We start from the raw sequence: 26,752 nt of genomic DNA on the forward strand, positions 1-26,752 counted from the left end.
ACAGGCCGGTGTGGACTAAAAATAAACAGGGCAATTAGGGGCGGTGAGGAAGGTCGTCATTTCAGGGGTGTGACCTTTGAACCCGGGTCAGAACCCGTATAGAGGTGTCCATGTGGACCACCTGCACCCTGCTAGGTCGCTGGGGAAAGAAGCCATGTCGTGTTTATGTTAGGGGTCAGGCGCAACGTTAGACGCTTGTTGGCTAAACTGGACGTGTGAGTAAACATTGTCTATTTATATCAAGAGACTGAAAGCGGGTTGTGTTTTGGATGCAACCAAACTAGCAACTGCTAGTTATGCACTTGCTAATGGCGCACATAAAAAAGTTATGGTCAATATAAAGGGAATTTGATGATAATTAAGAGCAGAAATTGGTGATAAGATGATCATGAGTAGACTTTCACCGAACGAGCTCCCAACAAGGAAGATACAGTTTCTAGTTGTTGTCATAGCTAGCTAACTACAACTCCAAAAGTTTCAGCTTTTTTTGTTACAGGTAATTTTTTTTAATGAAACTCAAAAACCTTCGACGCATACCATTCACCCGTGAATGTGTTTTCATCTAAATGAGTCCACATTTGAGCTTCACCATGAATCCTGCTCCTCTAGCATTGGCTAAAGTGTTCGGCACAGATGTTCACATCAGAGTCCCGCCCCCAAAAAGTAAAAACCTTTCACACCTGGTAACTCTCAAACACAACTTGGCACCAAAAAAAGTAGCAAAGGTTGTCCCGCCCTGACCTTTCACCTCTTGTGATGTCAATGAACCTCTCGTCCAATTAAATGATGGAAGCGTCCCTTGGACGTGTCAAGCGCAAAGACAAATGATTCCATTGGATTCATCTTTTTTCTCTTAATGGCAAGCAGAGAAACACAAAATGTTTCTATTACTGGAAGTCATTTTGTGCGTGAAGGTTTTTTTTTTGTTGTTGTTTGGTGCCTGAGTGACTCCAGAAAAACAGCAGCAGAAAACCTTCAGTTTGTCAACGTGATTCAATGGCAGACTCAAATGTGATTGACTGTGAACAGAGCTGGCGAGGTGCAATGACAAGGAATCATATTGTGTTGCTTTGCATATGAAGCGGATTAATGGCAGTACGTTGGGGCCTCGGCGGGCCAAGAGAAACAGCCCGAGCAAGCCGCACATCCACAGGCCTCGCTATTTTTAAACCCACATTTGGCCTCGGAGCTGCACGCCTACCACAGCAAAGGCTGTTCGATCCATCATGGAAGCCAAGCACAAAGACAATGTCAAAGTCTGGAGGCTCAAAAGCACTAGCAAGGCCAAATAATGTATTTTTACTTTCCGGTTCTCGCCCGCACTGACTCGCGAGCTTGACTGAGCGGTGACAGTCCGGATGGCTCAACGTTCGCACTCTGCTTTCTTTCTCCCGAAATTTTTTTTAACTGGCTATCCAGGTCCTTCACAAAGCTTCAATTTGACCTGGTCATCGGACGAGCCCCCCTTGACCTCCCGAGAGAAGAAAGACCCCTGCGCCGCTTGCAAAGTGTTTGTTCTTACTGTCAGCCTTCAATTGAGGATAATTGTCTCTTTTAGATCTCGAGGGCCTGTGATCTGCCATCCATTGAGCCCAAAAGGAGGTTATGTTTCACCTAAGGAAGGGTGGAGGTGGGGTTGGATGGGGGGGGGGGGGGGGGAATCCAACAAGGGCCGCCTTGACATTGATGTAAACATAGCATCGACATCAGAAGGTTAATACGAGATTCTTAAGACAAACAGTTGGATCATATTTTGTGGAATGCAGTCATTCGGTACGCCGTATTAAATATCGCAAATGTTTCTATCCAAGGTTCAGAACGTAAGCGGTGCCTTGAGTTACAAATGACCCAAAATATGAGACTTTTTCTGGTCTTTCTTTCCAAACTGTAGCTTGAATCTTGCCCTCCTCCCCCTCCCTCCTACTATTTGGGCAAACTCTCCATCTCCCTATCAGCGCCAGGCCGTCACACTCTCTTCCTGGCTGCTGCTTCAGCGCCTCATGTGGGGACAATGTGTGCGCTGTGCTGTGGCAGAGGAGACAGCCGTCAGTCTGTAAAAAGAGGAAGTGGTGCTGTTTACCCCAGAGGAGTAGGAGTGCTTATCCTGACTCGCCGACTTTGATCTTTTACTGTTAATCACTTCCTGCAGCGCCCTGTATGTGAACTACACTAAGGGCCCAGCTGCCATCTTGGGTTCTTCAATGCAAAGAAGGCAAAGAAGCACTATCCAAGTATTAGACTCCTAATCATCACTTTTTTTTTTTCCATTGATTTCCCCTCTTATTTGTAAAAATACAGTATTTAACGCCGTATGAGATAAAATGCCTTTTTTTTTCTGTTTAACGCAGAATTATTCTTACTTTCAATTTGAGTTGGTTGTCATTGGTGCAAGCCCACCTTCACAGAGACAAACACCACATGTCTCAACCCCCTGAGCATCTGAGAGCATTTAAAAGGACTTTTGAAATGGGACGGCCGACACCCCACGACTGAAATTTAGAAGTGCACCCAAGGACTTTTCTACCTCAAATAAGACTGCGTCTGACCTCTAGTTAGACCATTGGATGATGGCTTGTCATGCACCGAAAGGCGATTTTGAAAGACTCCGTTGTCCGGCTTGCCTTGCTTGCTTTGTGTAGACGAGACGATGAAAAGTATTTGTGTTTGTGCGTGAGTCGCTTGAATTATGCGTCTACGTAGAGTCAATGTCGTGCGGCTTGACGACGAGTTCATGCGAAGTTGGGGAGATGTGAGTCGGATTATTCCTTGACTGTGGTGGTGCATCTTTCGGTTTAGACATTGAGCAATGAATGCCCTCCCCCTAGGGCCGTTTTGAAGCATGCTGCCAGCTTTGCTTTTACTGCTTTGTTTTTGTACAATTTGGCAAGCCAGAAACTTAACATAGTGCCATCCAAATTAATCAATGCAATACCCACCGAAAGGACACTTGATTCGGTACACATGCACAACAAAGAACCAAAAGCAAGTCTTAAAGATTCTCCCATTTCAAAGATGAGAAACGGGTATTCACCCAAAAATGATTTATTGCAGTGGTTGTAAGATGAAGTTGTCTGAGAACTTTCGAAAATTTCTGCTAATATCATGACGGACGCATCAGTTCTGTCCAATGCCAAGCGTGTCCCTCCATATTAAAATATATTTTTTCTCCTTATATTATTTGAATCCTTAAATCTTGGGACTTATTGGGCTAACCTGGAACCTCAGGAATCATTTTGTATTTGATTTTGTTGGCTCACGCAACACACTGTACATTCCTGGCATGCAAATACATACATGAAGTAACCCCAGAATCATGAAGTCAATTGACTGCAAAGCCATGTAACAAACACTAAGTCACACCACATAGTTGTAACAGTAACATGTGGTTAGAATTTCAAATTGCCACATAAAACACAAACACAACCTTACACAATATAAGAACTTTGCCATCCCGGGTTGCAACTCTGACTCATTCGAGTGTGAGGTTTCGTCTGGGTCTTTTTCCTGCGACTCCTTGTGTGTACGTCTGTGTGTGTTTTTGATGAGGCTTGCGTGACTAGCGTTGGAGTGTTCGAGCCGAGAGTGGAAAGGTTCCGCCTCTCCTGCCTAAAGGGAAATAGCAGTGCGTAGTGTGCATCAAACCTCTTCTAATCCCACAGAAACTTTTAAAAGGCCGCGTAAAACAAGCAAACTCCCCTCGGCTAACTTTGCTTAACATAAGGGTATTATGATATCTTGCAGCGACACTACAGTTCCAAGAAACCCAAATCAGTCAAGTAAACAAATGCACGTTTTGAGAAGTTGGGTTTTGTTTTGGTTCCCCGCCAGTTTGGAGGGAGAATGATGCGGAAGAACTGGACTTGGTTACAAGTAGAACAGACTGCGAATCAGGCCAAACAAAAGAAACTCAGGGTGGTAGCAAGCTGCTTTACCACAAAGGGCGAGTCAAGTCGGGCCACTCTTCACAAGTATAATAATAATCAGAATTCTTTTTTGGCATGCATCTCAGGAGATTTACAAATGACGTGCAACGCCGTCTCTCCACTTAACAGGTTTCTGCGGCTTCGTAGCAGTTGAGGTGAGTCAGACTTGTCATCTCACCGCCTTAACAACATTTGTTACCTTAACTGGCCTGGCTTGGGTTTTTTTTTTTTAATCGTGGAAGTGATGCCAAAATTAATCACTTGTACACGCGTCGAGGATTTCGCCAAACGACATGGATTGTGACGAGCAGCTGCTGTCGCATGATGTCACAAAGGAGTCCGAGTCGTATATCATCGGAAAGAATCTATATCATTACCGGTCTGGAGTTTTGGTTGGTGCTGAGCATTTCTGTTGTTTATGACAATGACGCTCTCTCAGATATCAAAGTGTTTGGGGCGGAACAGTGGTGCCTTCTTAGGATTTTCTCCACATGTCGCATCGCTTTCATTTGTCTTTCCAAAAGTAGCAGATGTCACTTCTCATGCTAACTGCCGTCACTGGGAACGTGAGATGCGGAATCATGTTTGGAAGTCAATTCCAGACAGTATTTGCTGGACAATAAATGCTCAATTTCGAAAAGTAGCTCCAAGCATGTAAGATCTGATGCATTAAGAGTGGGAGTAACAGCAATAGAGCGGTGCTGGGGGGTAGTGGGCAAAGTGGAGGGATCCACCCTGCTGCTTCCCAATCCCAGTGACAATGTGACAGGTGGAGGGGGCCGGCCCATTTGGGTGTTCCAGGCAGGGCCTCGGGGACGAGCTTCACCTGTTGCGTTCATGCCCTGACAGGTAAGACCCACCTTCCATCAAGCCCACCCCACCCCCACAATCCCAACCGCAGTTACCCGGTCCCAGAACCCAACAATTCTTTTATTCCGTGCTGGAGTTCAATCTGTCCTATTCAGCCCCCTAGTGCGCTTTGGGCAGATGTGTGTCAGCTTAAAGGTTCCCATCTGTTGTCCTTGAATTGGTGCCGGAGAGAAGCTAGGACTGCCAGGAAGTGGAATTGTTGCGTTTTCTTCCATGACCGGGACTAGAAAGCCTTCAATGATATTTGTGTTGGAGTGAAGAAGGAAACATTGATACTTGTCATTGTTGTCAGATCAAAAACTTGCTTGTCGTCATTTCTTGGACGTGTCTGTTCTCACTGTTGCACATGTCTCGTAAAATTATTGACAACAGCAACATGGAATCAAGTTATTATGTGGCAGCTGAGAGAAAAGCTTTCACGCGATCTTGCGCATCAGTCACTGACTTTTAGTCACTGAGGAAAAGGTGTTCTTGAGGATACTAAAACAGTTTATTTAAAAAATGTAACAATAACATGTAGAAGTCGCTTAATCAAGACAGATTTGGTAAGCTCCCTTGTGCGGGAGACATGGAAGTGGTGGCCTGGTGCCGGTGAACACAAGCGCTTTTGTTTGTGGGAATCGGCCTCAGGTGCAGTTGACCCCTGACCTCTAAGCCTGCAGGTTGAACAAAGGGCCATTAAGTAGACCTGGGCATGTCTCCACTCCAGAATGACTGAGACTGACTGAGAGACTCACCCCCTCAAAAAAGTGTGTAAAGGGTCAGAACTCCACATATCGAAGACATCTTTTGAGCTATTTTTTATACAATGAAATAATTAGGTGTCTAAAGCAAATGGGACACTTCATCCTCATGTAAAACAGAGACCCAGTTGACGAGTAGACTTATTCTACCCCTGATTTGGATCATCTATCAATCGGCTAGCCTTTCGGAGAGACATCCGGCATCAAACAAGCGCTGACAGCCGTCATCGATGCTTGGGAATCCTGAGCAGCTCACTTCATCATTTGATCAGGGGAACAAGGTCCCCCCTAGAAGTAGCCCCCTTGTCCGCCTGTCACCGACAAAACAAAGTCGAGACAGCGGCGTGTCCTCTGGGCTATTGCTGGTGACAGCCACGTCCCTTCGGACTTAGCAGCAGCACACAATGCTCCCAGTCTCTCGCAAGGCCCCGGTGGGACAATGGTCTCATTCAGATGGAAAAAGATTGTGTTGTGCGGGCATCATGCATACTGACTGCCTTTACACCTGAAACTGACAGGTGGCTGATGGCCGCGGCTGCTTTCTGCATATTCCCAACAAAGTCACCAAATTTTTTTCCTCCTTCCACCAGAGGACAAGGATGCCAACTGGTAGCTTCAAGTTGCTCCATGTATCCTGTGTGGAAAGATTTTGCTGTGTCTGCATGGAGGTTTGTCCCCCTTCCACTCTCCATTCTGGCTCAAGACTGCCCCCTAGCGAGACAGCCTGGAAAATAAACTGTCCGGTGTCTTGAATAGAGCTTGCCATCTCAATGTCCAACAAGTGGGAGAAGATGAAGGTGAGATTTTTGATTGCGCCATGCAAGAGTTGCTAAATCTCCCATTATGGATGCAGAATAAAGTCACAAAGTGTTTCGAAAGGAGGCGGGAGAAGGAAGAAGAAACTGTGCTAATAAGGCTCTCAAAATGAGAGTGTTATTGTTCACTAATAAAATGGGTGGAGGTTGCAGAACAGTTCCTTCTTCCTACTTGGATCTTCAAATACATTCCTCAGCGGTGAGTGTCTGTTGGGCCTGTGTTCCAGCTATGATGAGCACAGTTGGCCGCGTTGGCATCAGAAAGTAGCTTAGCAAGTTTCTTTATTGCCATGTGCAATTATTTCCTCACGCTAGCATCGCTCGGGACAATTGTCGCTTCCTATTACAAATTGGAAAATATCTTTAGGTTGAACGTCAATGTAGGATAATGACAAATAGCAATGTTGACATGTGAAGGACTGTCAACTAGGCAAGACTCATAGCGGGTAATTTGGGAGGCATTAACAAAATGGTTCCTCCTTCAAAGACTTTTAGTACATTGTCTTCCGCTATTATCCTGATAGAAAGCACTTCATTAGTGGGAAGGGAGACGAACTGTCAGAATGTTGCTGTAATTAGTGACGGGGAGGAAACAGGGGCTGGAAGTGGGGGGGGGGACGCGGGAGATGTGAGATGGTCAAAGTGGTTGAATTATTCAGAGTGGACTTGGGATGATCTCTCCTCCTCCATTTAGTTTACAACAAGGAATACATAATAACACACTGATTTTAAAGGGCGTCGGAATCGTTAAGTGCGACTTTTAATCGTGGTTATCGTTATAAAAGTAGTTTATAGGTCTCGTCGGCCGATAATACATTAGAAATGTACGTTTGAAGTATATTTTATCAAATATATATTGTAAATTATGTAGTTTACATGACTCTAAATTAATTGTATATATCGAGTGATCCACAACTGATTTGCCATGTCACGGGACATTATTCCATTTTAAACGCAGGTCACAAAAATACTTGTCTCGATGTTCTGATGTGGGATTACAGGTATTAAATTTTCTTTCCACTGTGCAAGAAGAACCACGGTCTCAGTCCCATGCGGTTGAACATTTGGATGCATACGTGCGACAGCGGACACCTGAGCGTTATTAAATATTCATCACAGTTCTGAAACCCCTCCGTCTGTCTCAATTAGTTCCTCTAAGACCTCTGGTCTAACAGTACTTTGTACCTTGTTAAAAACAAGAGAGCGTGTCTCCCCACCGCAAGGACCAAGGTGGTGCGTTGCGGCATTTCAAGCTTCACTGGTGTCATTGCTGATCATTTTTTTTTAGCTGTACTGATTAAGCAGAAGACAACATTGTGGGTCTAGCTATACTTGGTCTCAATTTTCATAATGAGACAAGTCAAGAGGTATAAATCCTAAGTCTGGCTGAGGCTGTGTGGAGAGAGAGAGAACGGAGCCTGCTGATAAATAATGCAAAAGCTTGACCTCAGAGTGTGACTAATCCAAACTTCTTGACACGCGACAGGCATGACTCACATGTACCTCGATAGCGACTTTTTCTTTTCAACAAATACCCTAAAGGTGTTTGAAGTAAATGTGTATTTAGAAAGGCAAAGGTACGATCTTGCAACCATCAGGAATTACTGCTCCGTTTTACATCTTAACTTGGAAACCAGTTGATCCAAACAGAGAAACAAGTTGGCAGCACAACGAGCAAACTGGCAGTTAGAACATTGCTTTAAGCAGCATGTCATCGCAGGTAAATGTTTGATTTCATTTTGTCAGTATGCGTACCATCGGTTTACCTCGTGAGACTTTTAAACAATTGTTGTAATTTGTTTGGCTAGTTCCAAATGCGAAAGATGCAAACAAATATTCAAATCTAGCGCCGTAGCCTTCCGACTATGACAGGTGAATCTGAGCCGCATTCACTTGTAGTGTTGTGTAAATTGGCGAGAAGTTAATGGCCCAATAATGTTATAACACTCAACAACGATTTCCATCCACACAAAACCCTGCTGCAATGGAGGTTTCCCTCGATAATTGGGGCAATTAGAGATTCCCTTCTCCACCGTGCCTGCTTGTGGAGGAACCCTGCTATTACTGTTACGCACGCCGACAGAAAGCTTCTCCTCAGGGGTCTGAACTCATCTTATCTAAATTATCGTATCAGTTTGCCTGAGTTGATATGAAAGAACAACTTAGCTAATGTAAACAACCGACAAGAGAAAGTTGAGCATTTACGGCATAACGAGGGGTAGCATGAGAACAATCGGACGATGAAAACCAGAAGGTAATTGATCCTCCATAGTTATTTGCATATATGCTTCTTCCATAGGCGTAAATATACGACCTGAAATGAGTTATGGAACAAAGTTTCCATGCCGGCAGCCGTGTCTGTCACTCATAAATGTGAACAGTAACATCAAACACAGGGTTGTCATAGAAGTAACACTACTCGAACAGCAGCAGTAGTTGTGACGTGCTCCATCATCTTGAAGCTCATGACAATCGATCGCAATCGTTGGCCTCTCTCTGTCTTGCAGCGTAACCTGTTGCGGAAAACTTCTAACCCTTCAGTCCCGCCCTGAATCTTCACACGCAAGCTTCTTCAATCAACACAACTATCATTTGTCGAGGTACATGAATAACACCGCATGGTATACTTAAAACCAGTCGAAAGTCCATTCTGATAGGAAGACTTCCTGGATTCACCAGAGACCTATTTAATGCTATGGCAGGTTTGAGTTGTAAAGAAATTAGAAGTTTCAACGTGAGGAAGAAAAGGGAAGGCCTAGATCGAAGGCTTGGGGTACCCCTCGGAAACAGCAAACACAGCCCCTAAGACTCTTGTTAGTCCCTTGATGTCTCCTCGGGTTCCTCATGTTCGCAGGATTAAGCATGTTGGTCCTTGATGGCCAAAGATTGCGAAATCCCGAAAGACCCACGCAAATATGCATGGCAGTGTACACACACGGTGTTACGCTCCTGTTTTGCATAAAGAGAGCATCCCGCCAGAACGCCGTGGCGCAGGTACGTCTGACGCCACGTTAAGCCACCCCAGTCCTGCTAGGGAGTATATTTTAGCAAGCCCTGTCGTCTACGTCTGGCCATGACAATCATGAGAAAATCACAAAGTGGCCTAAGGGCGCATCTCCTGGGTTACAGGTATGCTTGTTGACACATGTCAAATCCTCCTCTTTCTCCTAGCTTGGCAGTGAAGAACCTGCAACGCCCTGTCTAAAGCTCAGACATCACATAGGCCGACAAGCAGGGCAGAACATGTTGGCCTACGAGATGGAGCCAGTGGCTATGGCGGGGCCTCTGCTAAGCACGCATGTGGGTAAACCTGTGTGACGATCACATACACTTTACGTGGCTGACACCAGGTAAGGTGATGCCGCCTGGAGGCACATTGAGGCCTACACCGGGTCACAGTTTTGCCTGTTCTAGTCGTGTTGACGGATGAGAGCGCTGGAACATTCCGCTGACAGGTGACGGGTGCAGCTCTCATTTGATCTGCCAGCGAGCGCTGAGAGAAAAGGAAGAAGCCGAGAAAATCAAATTCCTCTGAAGCCGAAGCTGTAAACAGCCGGCAGGCCAACAGTGAGTGGAGATCCTAATCCTTAGGTATTAAAATAATTTTGCATATTTAGTTTATATCAGAGGGATCTGCAGTAGTTAAAGACCTGTTTTGGGAGACAAACTAAGACTTCCTGATGACCTTGGTCTTACTTTACCGACTTCCATTTACCTCACCACGATACCATCGCCAGGTAAACATTAAGGGACACGTAGAGTAGCTTAGCAAAAAAAAATGATTGCCGCACATGTTGAAGGTGTATCTATCATCACCTGCTCCACTTGTTTGCTTTGCCCTTGTAAGTATTTGTCAGGGACACAACGAGCAAACGGCCTTTTACTGTGGTCACCCCTGGAGACTTTCCGGCAAGAGCAAGCTGGGTGGACTACACAGGAATAAAAATAATCCCAAATCCGGTATCAGCTTCGGTATCGAAAGGGCGTTATAATTAATCTTACACTCCTGTGGCACAACTCTGCCTGGTTGCAGCATAGTGTTCTGTAAACAAGGCCGGCTTGGATTTCCCATTGCCTGCCAGGCATGCCATGTTCCCTTCATCCAATTCACTTTCAGGGTATGTTTACAAGCCAACGCATGAAAACGGAATTTGCAAACTGATCTAGTACCGTTTTGTAAGCATCTTATTTTTTTCTACAAGGCTACGATATTTTTGGGGGTTGAGTCTCCACTGTTCACAGCAAATGTACGCACTTCACTGGCTCCTTACGACTGTTACTGGAGATAAGCTGGGGACCTTTTTTTAATCATTTTGACATAATTACGCTATAGTGTAAACTCCCTCAGAAGAGGGAATGCTGGCAAATATAAATGTGTGTAAACTGTGTGTACATTTGAGGAGTGAAGTGGATGTTGTGGAGGGAAGGTGGTTCAGCCACCGCCCTGACTGACTTCCAGACTCCCCCGACAGAACCGCAAAATCCCGCTCCCCCCAACCCCCTCTACTCACCCCCGCAGAGGCCGACGCCAGATTCAACACCGCATCCACGAAACAAACACAAACTCCCACTGTTCTCGCCGATGCGGCTTGCAGCGGTTGTGCAAGCCGTTTAGTCAAAATTCCTTGTTTATATCGCAACCATAATACAGCGGGTCTACAAAGAGGTACTCGGGCTTACAAACCCGACCCATTCAAAACATTACTGACCGGTCTTTAAACAAAGAAATTGAGCCTCATTGCAATGTAAAGTTTTGAGGCTACTGAGGTTTTTTGAATCTGCCTGGAAACACAGTGTGCATGTGTTCTTATCACAACAGATTTACATCATTTCACCGGGTGATTTGTTTGCAGCTCTTATGCGTTTTATTCTATTTGATGCATACGTCGTGATGATGTATTTGTGTCTATATGGCAGGTTGTAAGGGCCGTTTCCCTCATATCCCCCTCCATAAACCTTCAGCACGCCTTCCAGTCTCAGCACTGCCACTCTGTAATTGTGGAGAAACCACAGCACACAGCCCCATATATAAATACCCTTTTTCTTCCAGCCTTGTCAAAATAAAGGTTGTGCGGGAAGAAAGAAAGAAATAAGACTTCCTTCGGTGCCTATCGTCCCCACTTTGTTGCTATTTTGGAGCAAACTTTAAGTTTGGGTGAAGTTCCGAAGATGTGACGAATGAAGACATATTTCCTTTTTTCAAGTGGAGGTCAACAGCGAATGACACGCTTTTCTCCCAGGGATATAAAACTTAAGAAGTGAACTAATGTAGCTGTTACAAGTCGGTAGCGCTTTTGACACGACATAAGTCGCAGGTGAGCTGACGTGATGCCTTAAATGGAGCAAAGACTTGCCAAGTTTGATGTGTATCGAAGGTCCTTAAGCTATGGGGAGTACACGAGATACTGTTGATGCGCCAACGCTTTGATGTGTGTTTTCAGTGGGCCGAGACTTCCTCGTTTTCATTGCACCTACCCGTCTGTGTCTACAGTGTCTGGTCGCCACTCAAAACACACAAAAATGCTTTGAAAAGGCTCGTCACCTGCCCCTGGCAGGTAAACTGACGCGGCTTAAGACTAAAACGTCATTGCTTAACTTCAACGGGAAGTAAAAAAAAAAGCTCGGTTCAATTGGTACTGGTGATATGAAAGAATTGTTGACAAATAAATTATATACTAACCCTAAATGGAGCTTACCCTAGATAACCGATGACACAGTTTTACTTTACGCGCCACCTACGGGAATCAGTCAGCAGTACTCGACCAGATATGCCATTATTGTTTTTGTTATGCAATTATTATTATTATTATGACACAATACCTTTATACTGGAAGCCAAAACACTGAGATCGTGTGTGTTTGACTGATTTGTACGTAAGCCTTAGTAAGTGGAAAGTCACTCATCTGTACTGTTTGCAGTTACGGTTCATTACATACCTGGAAAGTCTATTTTTAAAACTTTCTCAAAAAATTAAAAAAACAAGCACCATAATGCACTTGGCTGGTTGCCTTCCAAAGCCACTCCCTGACAACTGCTGTAACGATGGAAACAAAACAAATGTCACTAGTGGAATCACGCAAGGCTCTGACATCCCTTTTTTTTTTTTTTCCGCCACACCTGCCTTGGAAGACAACATGGCAAGCCGCCTGTTTGAATTTGGGAGTGGCGAGGAGCCAGTCTGACTGGCAGGTGAGGATGGCTTCAGAACAATAAACCGCGACTTGAAGGTACAAGGCACCGGCAAATTTCTTCTGGATGACACAGATAGAACACCTTCAAACGCAGCATAGCGTGTCCTTAGGTAATCCAAAACAAGAACTCTACCATTACCAAAAGTAACTATCCCAAAATATTTGATCATGACATCACGAGCAATGTTGGCGCCCTGGGTGTAACACACGCATTGGGTACAGCTGTGTACATGCATATGCACAAACATTGCATCTTTCACTCGTTTCCTTTCCTTACTCGCCATTTCTCAACACATAACCACACGCACACACATATACACAGCCAGCCAGCCAGCCATTGGTGGAGGGAATGTGAGGAATGCTCCAAACCCCAGGCTGGTGTTCTGACTCGTCCCAGACTTCATGCCGTCACCGCCGGGGTCTGTGGCCAGACCTCCCTGTGCCAGACCCACTGGCTCCAACACCCGCCCAGGCCAGCCGAGCTACAGCTCGCGACCCATAATTACGGAGCAAGCTGCATCGCAGCGCACATCCTCTACTCCCCTCCCCTCCTGACAGTACTGCGAGGCCCCCCCTTTGAAAGACAGACAAAATTCTGGCTAAATATTGCAGATCTAGACAAAGACGATCCTCTGAAATCGTGTTCGCAGAGTAGCTGGGAAGGCAAAGTATTATTTGTCTAAGCTTGCCATGCGCCTGCTCTCTTAAAAGGCATGAATTCTTTTGTAGCAAATTTGCATGCAATGTTGAAGATAGTATAATTACAGCGCTAAACATCAAATAGGAGAAGGATTAGAGTATGACAAGAGTTGTTTGTAGTATAAAAGCAATGGCGGGGCAACTGCGGTTAAGATGTTTGTCTTAATCACATTGCCGCCAGCGTTGGCATTTACTTTAGAAGTTCCTCAACTCATTAACATGTTTGATGCTTCCAGCATTATTTTTCAACACAGCAGCCAATGTCCTCGGTTGGCTCAAAATGCTGCAGCTCACTTGCTAAGTGTGAACACATAACTCAAATTCTGGCCTTACCCAACTGGCATCTTAGAATTCATTCTATTCATTTCCTTGTGTCAGCGAACCAGTTGCTTCGGGAGGTACGAGACAGAAGTTCAGATAGGCCTTTTTAGGTTGATGGACAATATAGGTCTGAAGGAAGAGTTTTGGGACGGCCCTAATCTGAATATCAAGGAACAAAGATATGCTTAGATGAGTTCAGTACCAAAGAACTCAAGAGCCTCAAACAACAAGTTTCTTCTGGATGAATATTCCCAGAGAGACACTCCAGAATTTTATAAAGGAGTGGGAACTGTTTTAGCTGCAAAGACATTTTTCTTTCCGACTTGAGAAATTAACAGGCGTTGTGATCATATACACTTAAGATCTATCCAGCTCCATAAAGCACTTGACATTAAGCTCCATACGTGCTTTCCTGATGTGGGGTCATGGCTTGTAAATTTCACAAGGCTTCCTCGAGGAATACCTCTTCCTTTGAAAGAGAAACAGGAAAATTACAGTGGACAACCCACTTGGTTTTTCACCCCCTTTCTTGCACTGTAATTTCCTTCTGCAGTGGGTCAGCCTAAAATAACCTTAACCTAATATTCACAACATGGAGAACCTTTGAGAGATGCTGGAGGTCTCTCCCCCTGGGTGGCAGTGGGCTCTCTCCCCGGACCCTTTTAGACACTGTTTACTTGATTACCTTTCTTCTACATCGTCGGCGGAGTTCTCGGTGAACCGTACGTGAACCGTTCCCAAATACCAGCCGTGATATGGCTGAGTATGATCTACACATCCATTGAAGACTCATTATGGTTCATCACTGAAGGATCATATATAATAGACAGCAGATCCCTTAGCTCAAGCCCGGCGATGGGTATCACAAGAGAAATGCCCATGATCTCACCAGAAGCATAAAGTTTCCATCATGCAGGTTTCTCATTAATCAGAGGCTCCTCTCGTCTCCATATCCTCATCTTATTTCCATCACCAACGACCGTGACGCCGCAGATATTTATACAGGCAAGTTTAGAGAAGGATCAGCTCCAGGAGCCGTGCTGAATAGTCAATATCCTGCGATGTGACAGTGATTCATGATGTGTCTTTAAAAGGAATACCAACTGTGGTTTCATGCTCTTATTGTGAATTTTTTAAGACGGAGATCTGCTCTGTCGCATTTGGGGGCCAAACTTCTATTAGTTGCGATGGGGTATTTTAATAGGACAAAACATCCATGCTGATGCAAGACACAGCAAGACTCCCGACATTAATCGCAAAACACTCTTGTGCATTTCCTCATAAACATGCACACAACTAAACCCTCCCACTCCTCTTTCCTTCTCCTAAACCCCCAAAGCTCACACACCATACCACAGGCACCACACACACAGCGCTTCTCATATGGAATATCGTGGGTGGCGCTGGAGCGGCTGTAAATAGCACTGGAGCAACCCCTCCATTTCAGCGACCCAAATTTCCTTTTCTGAGGTCTGCTGCTTGGCCTGGAAGTGCTGTACAGCAAGTCTCCAGTCGCCACTGAAGACCACAGTGGCTACGCCAAATGCACTTCACAAGGACCACGGACGGACGGCGTGGCTACGGTGACCAGATGGCCCTTGCCTCACATCGCATGCGTGCCCTCACGTTGACGTACGTGCGAATAGCCACGTGCTAATACAGCAACTTTTATCTACTTACAGGACACTGTCATACTGGACTCACTGAATGAGAAAAGGGTTTAAGGATCCTCCTTAAAAAAGTGCTCCTATACTTATAGAGTTGGGGGGTTGATTTCTTTGGATTTAAAAATACGATGCATGACAATGAATGGGAATTCAATTCCGTAGACGAAAAACCCTACAACCTCGAAATAGACACGAGCCATGAGGGAATACAAGAAGGGTCTGGGCAGGAGAAAGACTTGTGGTTGCCCATGTCCTTCCTTCAAAGAGATTTTTGTTTGTAGAGAAAGGAGTGAGGGTTGCCATTGATTTCGGCCATTTTAACTTGGTACAATATTTTACAAGCCCTTCAGAGAGGACCTTTTGCTTCCTTTTCCTGTGGTTTGGCTCGGGCTGTGCTGTCAGGAGAGGGGAACAGCCAAACCCAAATGTAGATGCTCAACTTGGCAGGCTCTCCATGGAGTGTCCTGACCAGACAAAAGCAGGGAGCGGACTACAGCCAATTTATTTATATTCACTGTGGTTTTGCGTGTTACGTCCTAGACTTCCAGACCCTGGGTGGATATTCCATCTGAGGATTGAGATGGATGGATGGGGTTCCATTGACATACACAATAAAAACTAGAACTATAAACTAAACAAACAATACAGAATTGATGTCACATCCTTAATTTATGTGTTAATCAAATGTGAGGTTTTGATGTCTTGCCCACCCTGTTTTTACTTTATTTTTTAAGTCATGCCTCGAGACAGTCAGGCTATGATAGAAGACAAACTGCCCCGCTTTTATGACTTGACATTTTATGTGATTGTCAATATTGGCAGCGACAGAATATGCAAGCAATTTGGACGTCGTCAGAATCACAACGTTGAGCTCCTTCCCCTTCAGGGGGATGACCTCATCGCTGTCAGACGAGGTATGGAACCAATTTAGGGGAGCTCCCCGGAATCACTCCGTGTGTTTGGCTTTGTCAAAACTAAGACATTTGAAGCCATATCCACTTCTCCTGCTTGGAGACAACATGGGTTTTAGGGATTCGAACGATAACTAGCGTAAAAAAACCCAACAACAGTCTGACTCACATCCAGGTACTGTTGCTGCGTGGGCGAGCTCATAAATGAGTCAACCAAAGCTATTTGGATATAGGACGGTTTGGGGGATGCATACGGTCATGCGCAAACACACACGAGCACACAGAGAGTGGCTGCGGCCAGCTAGACCTCTCTGGTCAGGAGTCGCTGCCAAGAGCGAGCCGAACAGTGGAACACTGGGAGTCTTGTGCCTGATTTTGGAGACTCGTGTCTCTCCCCCGACCTTGCTTCAAAATATACTGCGGCTTCAAGGAACAGCACTCTCAGCAGTAGGGAGGCCAGGCACGGAAAATTTAGACGCAACACCAAAGTTCTAGGGGGAGGGGTGCAGAGCTGAAGTCGTTCTCATGCTCATTCACATCTGCGGCCGTGAGCGTTTTTCTTAATGCTTTTAGCACATTTACTGTAAAAGGAGCTGGAGCGACACTGCGTTGCGGCAATAGTTGGGGACAATGATGGGATCATAAAATTCTATCAATCATGGATAAACTGTTAATCAAAGGTTGACTTTGTCAGGAGAGATTTATTTGCCGATTTTTTCTTAATTGCAGAGGATACCAAAGGGTGCAACTGAGTGACACAGAGGTTGACAACTCATAATAACACCTTGTCTTGCTAATAGTGAGTGTTATTGCTACACTAACCTATAATCTCTCACTTTTATTTGCGCTTTTGATGACAAAGAAAAATCAAGCTGGCACAGAACTGTTCAATCCGCACATTGCTGTAGTAAGTATTACAACATAGGTTTGCAGAAATGTCTAATTAATTCGATGTACTAACACAGCTTTAGTTAGACGCCCGCCTCTAGCGAGAATGTATTTTGATTGACATGTTGAGAGCGATATCAGTTATTATTTCTGTCGAAATGTTTTGAATCATGCAAAGACCACTTCAAATATTTTTATTACAAGAAAGCATCCAGTGGCGGTATTCTAGAGAAGCAAGGCCTTTTGTTTTAGCTTTAAGTTATTTGCCTGCAGCAGGTCTTTCCGGCTCAAAGTGAGAGAGTGATAACTGAAAAATTCTAAGGTGTGTTGTCAGGTACATTTTTAGTACAATTTGAAAAATGGACTTGTGAAACATCTGTGCTCTGACAATATTGGTTTAGAACCTTGAACTTCTATGCAGCCACATATAAGGTAGACTTCAAGGGACATTCGTATCAAAGTCAAACTTTTTTCAATGCCCACAATAAAAGAACTATTTGCCTTTCATCATTTTATTTGCTTGATTGTGAAAAATCACAGGGGTAGCACAAGCCGGCTTGACTTAACTGCTTGGTGCTCGAAATAAAGAATTTCTATTGTACATATAGGACATTTTGTTCTTCCCCTTTGCACGAGACTATGCCAATGCCCAAGGATGTGAAAGCCAACATGTTTTGTCTGTTAGCACCCCCCCGTTTACACCTCGCCACACCTCGATACACCTCAGCACACTTCGGCGCAGAATGACTTACGATGCACGGGCACGCCTGTGGGCGATGAGAAAAATTACGAGGGAAATTCACCTACGCCAAAACGGGCCCACGTTCAGAGTCTAAGGTGGCTGACAGAGGGGAGTGAGTGAGCACTGAAGGGAAGGGAGGAAGAGAGGGAGGGTGTGGGAAGGGGGGGGACGAGGGGGGTGCGTCCTGTCGCCATTCCTGCCTGCCCATATAGACAGACTGCAAAAGAGTGTGTATCTGAGTCTGACTGCAAGCCACATGACATTCTCTCTGCTTGCCTCTGCGCCGAGTGATGTGTTCCCTCCCCTCCTTCCAGTTCCTCCCTTCCTCCCTCCTTCCCTCCCACCCTCCTGCCCTTCAAAGCTTTGACATGTCATCTCCCACCACAAAAACAGAGGTGGGAAGACTCGCTGGCGCTACCGCTGCCTCAGGGTGTCTGGCACTAAAGCTGCCTGCAAATACAAGCGAGGGAGAGGAGACAGAAAGGATGACAGAAGGAAGGAGGGATAAAGACAGAAGGAAAAATTGGACAAAGAAAAGGAGCAGCGAACAGCACGGTGCACAATGAAGGAGACTCGTAAAAAGCCGGGTGTCAAAAGAGCTGTTAGAAAGATGGAGGGCTTTGAGATGCATCTGTTTTTTAATGTGACACTGCTGCAACCGCACTGTTGCCTCATGAGTCACACACGCAGACTTCCAGCAGCTGTTTACAAAAGGGGGTACTCAAAAGTCTGGGTGAAACCTCCAGGGTCCCGAACCACAAGAAACACAAAGATACCCATAAAGGTCGGACAAACCCAATGAATTGTATCCAGCTCAATGAGAAATGAAGGCAAGCCACAATCCTATATTGGAACTTATATGATTTTCCAAGAACGGTAAGAAGTATCTCGACCAGCATCGTGGACAGACAGACAGCCACTACTTATGAATAAATGATCCCAGGCCAAATGTTTGCAGCTCGGATGCCGCAAAATTTGCAGATTGACTTAAGGAGCAATTATGCACTTGGCTTCTGAGCCTCTGAGGCTTTGGGAATGAATTGCTGAGTGGCTCCTGGACAAAGTAAGCACATCTGACCAAAGTGGGCCTTGCCATCTACTGAGGGTGTCAAGGAAGCCGCAAGACACATACAAACAAGAAGTCTGATAACGGGGACAAATTCAAGGCCTTTAGCTATGAAGTAATTGGAGCTTGATAACAGTAAAGCAAGTTCCAGGAATGGTGCCACAAAATCGTGATAGAAACTAAAGCGGTACTAGCTCAAAGCGTCGGCATCCAAAAGAATGACATTTTAATTGAGTGAGATGCCAAAGCAGTAGTGGAACACGGATGAAGTATGAAGAATCATTTTACTGGGTATGACCGCAAAGTCACAAGTCGACACACTGTGATTTACTTGAAGTCAGCTGCTTTTCAAGCCACTGAGGGTGATCTGTTTGCTGATGGTATCGGCTCCAAAATGTTGACTGCTGAGGTCTGCGCAAGTGATGTCGACGACGACGCGTCTCTTTTGGCCTTTTGGCCCAAGGATTCAAAAGACATTTCCATCATGGTGCAAGCGGAGCCCGCAAACCTGTCTAAGACCGGTTTGAGGAACCAAGTCAAAGCCAAAACGGAAAAGCAGTATTTCACTCAAACGAGAACACAGAGGAGCCATTTCTTATGCTGTGTCTTCTCAAGAGAAAAAAGCCACAGAAAAGTGCCACAGGGCACAAAACGAGAAAAACAACTGAGGGAACAAGAGAGATGGCGACACTACCATGATTTACTACATTATGTCAGCGAGGCTGTACCGCCTACCATTGTATGGAAGAAGTCTTCCTCACATCATGTCTGTTCTAGTTTGGTGTGTCAAACTTCAACATCAAACCGGTTCATCATCTCTTACAAACTGTGACTCAAGTTATAAGGACACTCATCTTGAATATCTCTTGTTTGTATTTAGTTCAAACGTTTTTTCATTTGAAGTCTGACCAAAAGATGAGCATTTCAAATCTTTATAGAGAAAAAAAAAAAAAGCATTTAATTTGTGACACCACATCATCTGGAAACTCTTGAACTTGAGTTTTCCTTTTTGTCAATTAATATAATAGGAGGGTATTTAGTATTGTGTCTATTGACTGAACAGAATAATTTGCCAATTGGCAATTAGAACTCTGGTGAATCCCCAGAAATGACAGTTATAGGTATTGTATTCGTTATGTACACACAGATATTTAGAAAAATATGTACACAACGAATACAATACCTATGACTGTCATTAAAGTAAGAATCTAGACTTTCCAGAAAAAATAAAGTTTGGGTTCTTCTGGTATGCGTGGGACAACACTACCACCTTCTGGAAATGATGTTCATTGGTTTCAGGCACAAGCACACTTTCATGGGGTTTCTTTTGTAAATATATTCCTGAAGCAAATGTTATCAACCATTACTCTTCGTTTGCTATAACAGAAATTAGATGAACCACGCAACCAGGCGAGGATTGTATCAGTATAAAATCCTGAGGTTGTTTTATTTGATTTTTTGTGCATTTCTTTTACAGTGGTACTTTCACAATTTTAATTTGCAGCAAACCATAAATTATATTCTTTCATTATTTGGCAGAGGAATTGAGACAAATCCTGTATTGATGGAAGGGAGCGTGGAAACATGATTCACAACCAAAGATGTTTAGTCAGTTTCAAACCACAATGAACATTCTTAAGCTGGTCAATAACTGCTCCCTTGCGAACTCAATTCGAGATTGTAAACACTTTAATTCGACTTAAATATATAGAAAGGGAAATTTAAAAAAAAAAAAAAAAAAAAAAAAAACAGAAAGATGTTCTGCTCTATACTGACAATTTGGGGCTCGAGGCTACTTGTGGCTGGTGAGGCTGAAGGTGAGTTTATTGAGTAGCCTGAGGATGCGCGTACTTATGTCCCTTTGGGAGGGGTCCATTTTAGCGAGCTGGGGTCAATGGTTTTGTTGCCATTGCCTCTCTTGACCTCCTTTGCTTTCCATTCATCAATTAGATCCTGTGTGGAGGAAACAAACTATGGTGAATAGTAAGCCATCATATGGAGTGGCACAATTTATCAAAAGGCATACAACCATAAGGACCAAGCGTTAATTTGCATTAGTATGAGCTCAAATGAATCAAATGATGAAGTTGCACATTTAAGTAAAGCTCAAGCACATGTTAAAAATCTACAAATTAGATTAGTCGGGTAAACTGCAAGCCACTACTACGCACGGGAGGTCTACATACGCAATCAAGACATGCATTAATTAGCATTAGCACAATCATGCTGCTATGTAAGATCACAACATGCATTAGCATCAGCACAATGACGGCACGCGATGACACCCTTGACTACACAAACACGTGCAACGTGCAATGCAAATAGAAAAAAAAGAGCCACTAATGGAAGTTTTCTCACCTGTCGCTTCAAGACCAAGTGCTTCCCCTTCCAGTACTTGAGCATCTGAAGAGACTGTAGCGTGCTCACAATGTCCACGGGATTGACGGCAGTTTCCTGACTAATCTCTGTGCATCAAATAAACAGCACAACTTCGTTCAAAGCCTTACGCTAAACTTGTCTTCATTTCCCCGAGGATCTCTCCTTAACTGCGCAAGCGACGTGTGTTTGAGTTCACACACAAAGACTTACCTTTGATGACAATCTCCTTTCTCTCCCTAACTGTGCGAGCTACATGTGTGCTTGAGTTCACACACTCACTCTTACCTTTGATGGAAATCACCTTTCCTTGGAAATTGTGCATGTATCGGAGTAACACTTCTCGTAGGGTAATCGTTTTGTGTTTATGTGATTTAAGTCGACTTTAATTAATTTCAAGCTCAGTAGCTGCGGTAGGGACGTGTGTTTGAGTTCACACACAAACACTTACCTTTGATGACAATCTCCTTTCTCTCCCTAACTGTGCAAGCTACATGTGTGTTTGAGTTCACACACACACTCTTACCTTTGATAGAGACGATCTCCTTTCTCTCCCTGACTGTGCAAGCTACATGTATGTTTGAGATCACAAACTCACTCTTACCTTTGATAGAGATCTCCTTTCCTTGGAAATTGTGCATGTATCGGAGTAACACTTCCTTCCAGTAGCTGCGGTAGCTGATGAGGCCGAGGTCCGATAGCGGCCTCTCTGGCGAACCCACCTTCTCCTCCACTTTGGAAAGGAGGTAGCCTTGAAGAGAAAAGCAGACAAGTGTCAGCACGGACGCTTTTAGATAGGCAGGAAGAACTTTGGCGAGCGTCTATGGTACATACTGAAGTCGATGAGCATCTTGCCGAAGCCCTGTCTCATGTACTGGGGCATTGTCAGAATGCAGGAAACATTATAATTGAGGAAGGAATTCTTTTCCTACAAATAAAAAAAGACAATAAATACGAGCTTTTGAAAATAATAATAAAAAAAAAATACTTGCAATTTTTTTTCACTATTTGTAGCAGGGCTGGGTTCCATCCTTACTTTGGAAAAGTATCCCACTAAATGGCAGCCCGTGTTGTCGGCCTCAGTCATGACATAAAACAGAAACGGCTCTACGTCGTAGTATAACGTCTTGTGGTCCAGGAAGAGTTTGGCGAGTAAACACAAGTTCTGGCAGTAGATCTATGGAGTAGCAAAAAACTTTTAATCAATGAATAAAATGATGCTGTTGTGTACGCGACTGCATTCACCACACCTTGTTTTTTTTGCCGTCAACTTCAAACACAGATATGGCACCTTTTCTGTACACTTCATCTCCTGGAGGATGCTTCCACACACACTTGGCCTGACACAAACCCATACACAATTGAAAGACTCTTGGCAAAACACAATGAGCATTTCTACCGCAATCGTTTGTGATTCTCACCATGTGCCGCCTGAGGATGGTCTGGCTTTTCATGTACTTGAGGCAGAATTCACAAACGTAGAGGCGACCTAGGCGGGCGTATTCCTCAGGATAGGGCGAGTGGTACCAGGTGTCCAGCTCATAGCGGCCAAACAAGATGGTCTTGATCATGTTGCTGCCCTCTGTGATCTGACCCTGGATGCGGAGCTTCTCCTGCGGGCGGGCCAAAAACAGGAAGTAAAAATATGGTCAGAATGCGTTTATAGTTACAGCTTTGTAGGCAGTGCCTCTGTACTCTATTGATTTTGTAGACATTATATAGGCGAGGAGATTTTTACCAGGTCTTCAGAGGCACGAGCCTGAGCTTTCCTGAAAAGCTCCAAGTCATAATCGCTTGTGATGTTTTCCAGCAGAGGCTCCCTGGTGTTGCCGTGCGTCTGCCGATGCTCCTGTGGAAGACAAAGGATGAAACCACATGACAAGCGAGGGCCAACTCAGCTGCCAGTCGCTGTGGCAGTAGAGGAGATGCACTGGTACCATGTGTTTTTCTTTCTGCTCCTTCTGCAGGCCAGAGTTTCGCCCCTTCCTCATTTCAGCAACCTGCTCTTTGTATCTGCTCTGCTTAGAAGTTGGTGTCTAGATGAAACATTAAAGATTCACTTATGCAATTCCACATTTTCCAGAGCCAACAAAATGTGCCTAAAAGCTTGCCGAAACCAGACCTGGTGACGGGTTGCATGACGTGAATGACTTTCTTCTTGTCCCTTCAACTCTTCGTCTTGCTTTTCACGGCTAACAGCTTTTACCTGACAATAAATGTTAGCATGTTAGCTAAATCGAAATTATGTAACCTATTAAATGCTGTAAACACACAAACTGCGACTTGCTTTGCCCACTCAAAAACTGCTGACAACTTGCCAAAATCTCACCTTGCATTCATCTGCAGACAGGTTGTGGTACAGGGGGCATCCCGACACGGCAAAGTGACGTTCGTGTTTTCCTGTGAGGTGACCTATTTGAAGTCATTGAAATAATTAATACATGGATAGATTCTTCTTTGATATTATCAAAAACAACTTGAGGCAAGTGCAAGGCAAATTCACCCAGTGAATTGCACCCAGGGGTCGGGCATTTCATGTTGAAGTTGTACGTCTCGTGGCATCGGCGACGTTTGGGTCGGTGGGAGAGATCCTTATCAGAGTCTCTGTTGGCCTGATCTTTGGCTTGGCTCTCATCGTGAGATGCATTGGGGCTGGAGATATCCAGCTCAGACTCAGAGGACGGCGCATTTCCCGTCGGCGTCAGTGGCGGGGATTCGTCATGATCTGGAGCCTGCTTCAAGTCAGCCGTGTCTGCGATAAAAGAGGACCAACCACAATTATTTATTCCGCAAATTGAATGAGAATATGACATTATTAGTATGACATGTACACAAACCATGAGAACTCTGGCTCAGGCGAGTGGAGGCTCTGGTGAGGCGCTGTCTCTTAGTGCGGGTCCCATCACTTTCGGAACTGTTGGTCTGTTCTCTTTCAGCAGATGAGTCTGAATCTTCAGTTCCATCTGAACCACTCCCAGCCATATGTCTCTATTGTGATGAACAAACATGAAAGAAAGTGAGACACCAAGGAAAGGGATATTTCCTCTTCAAAATTGGGTTTTCCCCCACAAAGCAACTAATTACGTTTAGAGTGTTATGTCTTTCTTACAAAAACGCCTCATGCTCCAAGACAGGCCACAGTTTGCTATTTTATGATACGTGTTACCAAAACACTCAGTAATAATGCTAAAAAAAAATCCAGTTTAAATCAGAATAAGGCTAAACATTTGTGTCACCGAATCCCAGTGGTGTTATTGTAGCATATTAGCGCCTGGTTTTAAAACCGTTTTCTTCACGTACCAAACTGCATTAACAAATTAAACATTTCAGGCATTACACCCACTATTCTCATTCCCAGCTACTCTTTGGGTAGAAAATTCATCGAGCTAATAGTTAATGTGAACCTTTTTTTCAGTTCGACGTCTATATTTTCACACAAAATAACACGCTTTGTCCACCATGTTATCGGCGACGCTAAAATACATTTAGCTTCATGTCATCTAGCTTTAGCTACGTACGTGCGCCGACGGTTTTGGAGTTATAACAAAATGAATATACAATTTTAAAAAAAATTAATGCTTCTCGGTTCCATTTAAACACTCAAATAAAAAAACTAAATGTGGTGTGGCGTTAAATGGTGGAACACTTTGTCGACACGGAGAGTTAAACATTGTTGCTAACGAGCTAACCCAATTGACATGGTTGCTAGCATGCCACTTTTTTCTTACCTGACGTCTGCGCGGCATTTTCCCGCTCAAGAATGATTCGCTCAGACGGGTGTTCGAAGGAATTGGCACAGTTCCGTTAACTTAAACGTAGTCAAATGAACGTCTACAGTCTAAGTTTTGTCAGTATAGTCTTATTCTGCCACTACATTGCCCTGACGGACTCGAGGAAAATTATTTGGCGGCTAGCAGGTGGCTACTTCCTGTTTTACTCTTCCTCTGTTGTGTTTGTTAGCTGTACGCAATATACGTTGATGTACATTGTCGCCGTCTAGCGGATTGGAGTATACACTCGTGACCATTTTTCATTAAATTTATTTCAGTTTTAGTTTTCTAATTATAAATCTCTTTTATAATCATAATCATAATCCAGAAACTGCATGTTTCCTCCAGAAATATATTGCGTGACCTTAAAAGGTAGTGGGATACCACCTCCCCCAACAGCTTCTCCCTACTACTATAAATAGCATCTTCCAGGCCTTTCTCCTGCATTTGAGCAACCAACTTGAAAGAGTGAGCATTACTCAGGAGAAGTTTTTCTGTTGTGGGTTTGTCCAAAGCTTTACAATGAACAAACCTAAAATTGTTAGACCAGAGGAGAGGTAAGCGATGGCTTTTTCTCTTATTTATTCCTAACTTTACTGTTTTCTTCTATATTCCAACAGTCAGCCAGCACATGCGGTGTGGTTTGACAGGAAAAAATATGTCACCATCAATTTCAAGGTGCAGAAACCTAAAGATGTCCAAGTAGACATCCAGACAGACAAAATGACTTTGTGGTGAGTTTAAAAAGTTCACCCATTGTGTTAACGTTTGGATTGTGTGTGTGCACATTGTATTGTTGGATTAAGATGCCTGTTTGTTTGGTTTTTTCTAACAGCTGCAAGAATGAGACAGATGATGTGATTTACAATGAACTCCACTTCTATGAAAAAGTCCAAATCCACGTCAGTATCCCATTATATTAAATAAATCCTAATGTGCTAGTTCCAAACAATAGATGTATTTATTGTTGCATTTCTTTGAAGGACTCGAGGGAAAGAGTCTATGATCGCAACATCAATGTCTTGCTAAGAAAAATAAAGCCTGATTATGCATGGCCTCGTCTTCAGAAGGATCCAGAAAAGGTATTTGAATTGATTTTACTTTTAGACTGATGTTTGCATTTACAGTAAAGATGCCTTTCTTCCTTGCGCAGCCCAGTTGGATTGCTGTGGACTTTGATAACTGGAGGGATTGGGAGAATGAAGAAGATGATGGAAGGGAAGAGTATGAAAAATACGTAGACGTAAGTAGACTCATTTAGATGTATTTCTCAAAGCCTCGGCTTTTTGAAAATACTTTTTCCCCACCAGATGATCCAGGACATGGCCAGCAGTAATAAAGGATCAGCACCGGACATGGGGGATCTTAGTGATGTAAGTCTAGTTTGAAGCAAATATAAAACTATCCCTATATAATATATTGATCATTGATCGTTTCACTTGCGGCACAGTCTGACTGACATGGCCTTCTATTCTTTGGAAACCACACTTCTGAGTTGATTCATCATCACACAAACAATAATACTATTAATTGTGAGTCTGTGAACAATTTACAAATATAAATTTCCAGTGTTATTTATTCATTGGTTGTGTTTTTAATATGTAGTATGTCATTGCCAATTGTAATTGTGTTTTTAAACTATTTATGTCATTTTTAGGTTATTATTTTCTTCAATGTATGAGGTACTAATAAATCATTATCAATTTAAATAAAAACATGTCATGGTGTGAGAGTCTGTTATTTATTGTTTAGTTCTGATAAATGTTTTAT

General features: G+C 43.9%; 2 protein-coding genes across 4 annotated transcripts in view; one reads left to right on the top strand and one right to left on the bottom strand.

Moving 5' to 3' along the window:
* Positions 1–25,153, bottom strand: part of kat7b (K(lysine) acetyltransferase 7b) — a 33,652-nt gene extending 8,499 nt beyond the window's left edge. The window contains exons 1-14 of one of the 2 annotated variants that reach the window (XM_085904511.1): positions 24,941–25,153; positions 24,050–24,200; positions 23,716–23,964; positions 23,542–23,624; positions 23,335–23,418; positions 23,150–23,248; positions 22,951–23,061; positions 22,634–22,825; positions 22,463–22,552; positions 22,249–22,389; positions 22,047–22,140; positions 21,817–21,963; positions 21,195–21,301; positions 20,254–20,789 (exon numbers count right to left, since the gene is read on the bottom strand). In XM_085904511.1, the coding sequence (XP_085760637.1) occupies positions 20,688–20,789; positions 21,195–21,301; positions 21,817–21,963; positions 22,047–22,140; positions 22,249–22,389; positions 22,463–22,552; positions 22,634–22,825; positions 22,951–23,061; positions 23,150–23,248; positions 23,335–23,418; positions 23,542–23,624; positions 23,716–23,964; positions 24,050–24,200; positions 24,941–24,958 (1,668 nt within the window). In that variant the 5' untranslated portion in view covers positions 24,959–25,153 and the 3' untranslated portion in view covers positions 20,254–20,687. Of the gene's footprint in view, positions 1–20,253; positions 20,790–21,194; positions 21,302–21,816; positions 21,964–22,046; positions 22,141–22,248; positions 22,390–22,462; positions 22,553–22,633; positions 22,826–22,950; positions 23,062–23,149; positions 23,249–23,334; positions 23,419–23,541; positions 23,625–23,715; positions 23,965–24,049; positions 24,201–24,940 lie in introns of those variants that run through there. The other variant, XR_015063433.1, reaches the window with a different exon arrangement.
* Positions 25,154–25,440: 287 nt separating this feature from the next.
* On the top strand, positions 25,441–26,693 carry ptges3l (prostaglandin E synthase 3 like). Of its 2 annotated transcripts, XR_015063319.1 has the most exons (8): positions 25,441–25,539; positions 25,603–25,716; positions 25,818–25,884; positions 25,966–26,064; positions 26,136–26,225; positions 26,293–26,355; positions 26,433–26,514; positions 26,640–26,693. XR_015063319.1 is itself a non-coding variant. In XM_085903849.1 (7 exons), the coding sequence occupies exons 1-7, from the start codon at positions 25,505–25,507 to the stop codon at positions 26,439–26,441; spliced, it is 477 nt and encodes a 158-aa protein (XP_085759975.1). In that variant the 5' UTR covers positions 25,441–25,504; the 3' UTR covers positions 26,442–26,693. The 2 variants fall into 2 exon arrangements, 1 of the variants encoding a protein (XP_085759975.1); XM_085903849.1 differs by having other exon boundaries at positions 26,433–26,693.
* Positions 26,694–26,752: the final 59 nt, after the last annotated feature.

The sequence above is a fragment of the Syngnathus leptorhynchus genome, chromosome 22, assembly GCF_054491065.1.
Source record: "Syngnathus leptorhynchus isolate UIUO chromosome 22, UIUO_Slep, whole genome shotgun sequence".
Classification (NCBI taxonomy): Eukaryota; Metazoa; Chordata; class Actinopteri; order Syngnathiformes; family Syngnathidae; genus Syngnathus; species Syngnathus leptorhynchus.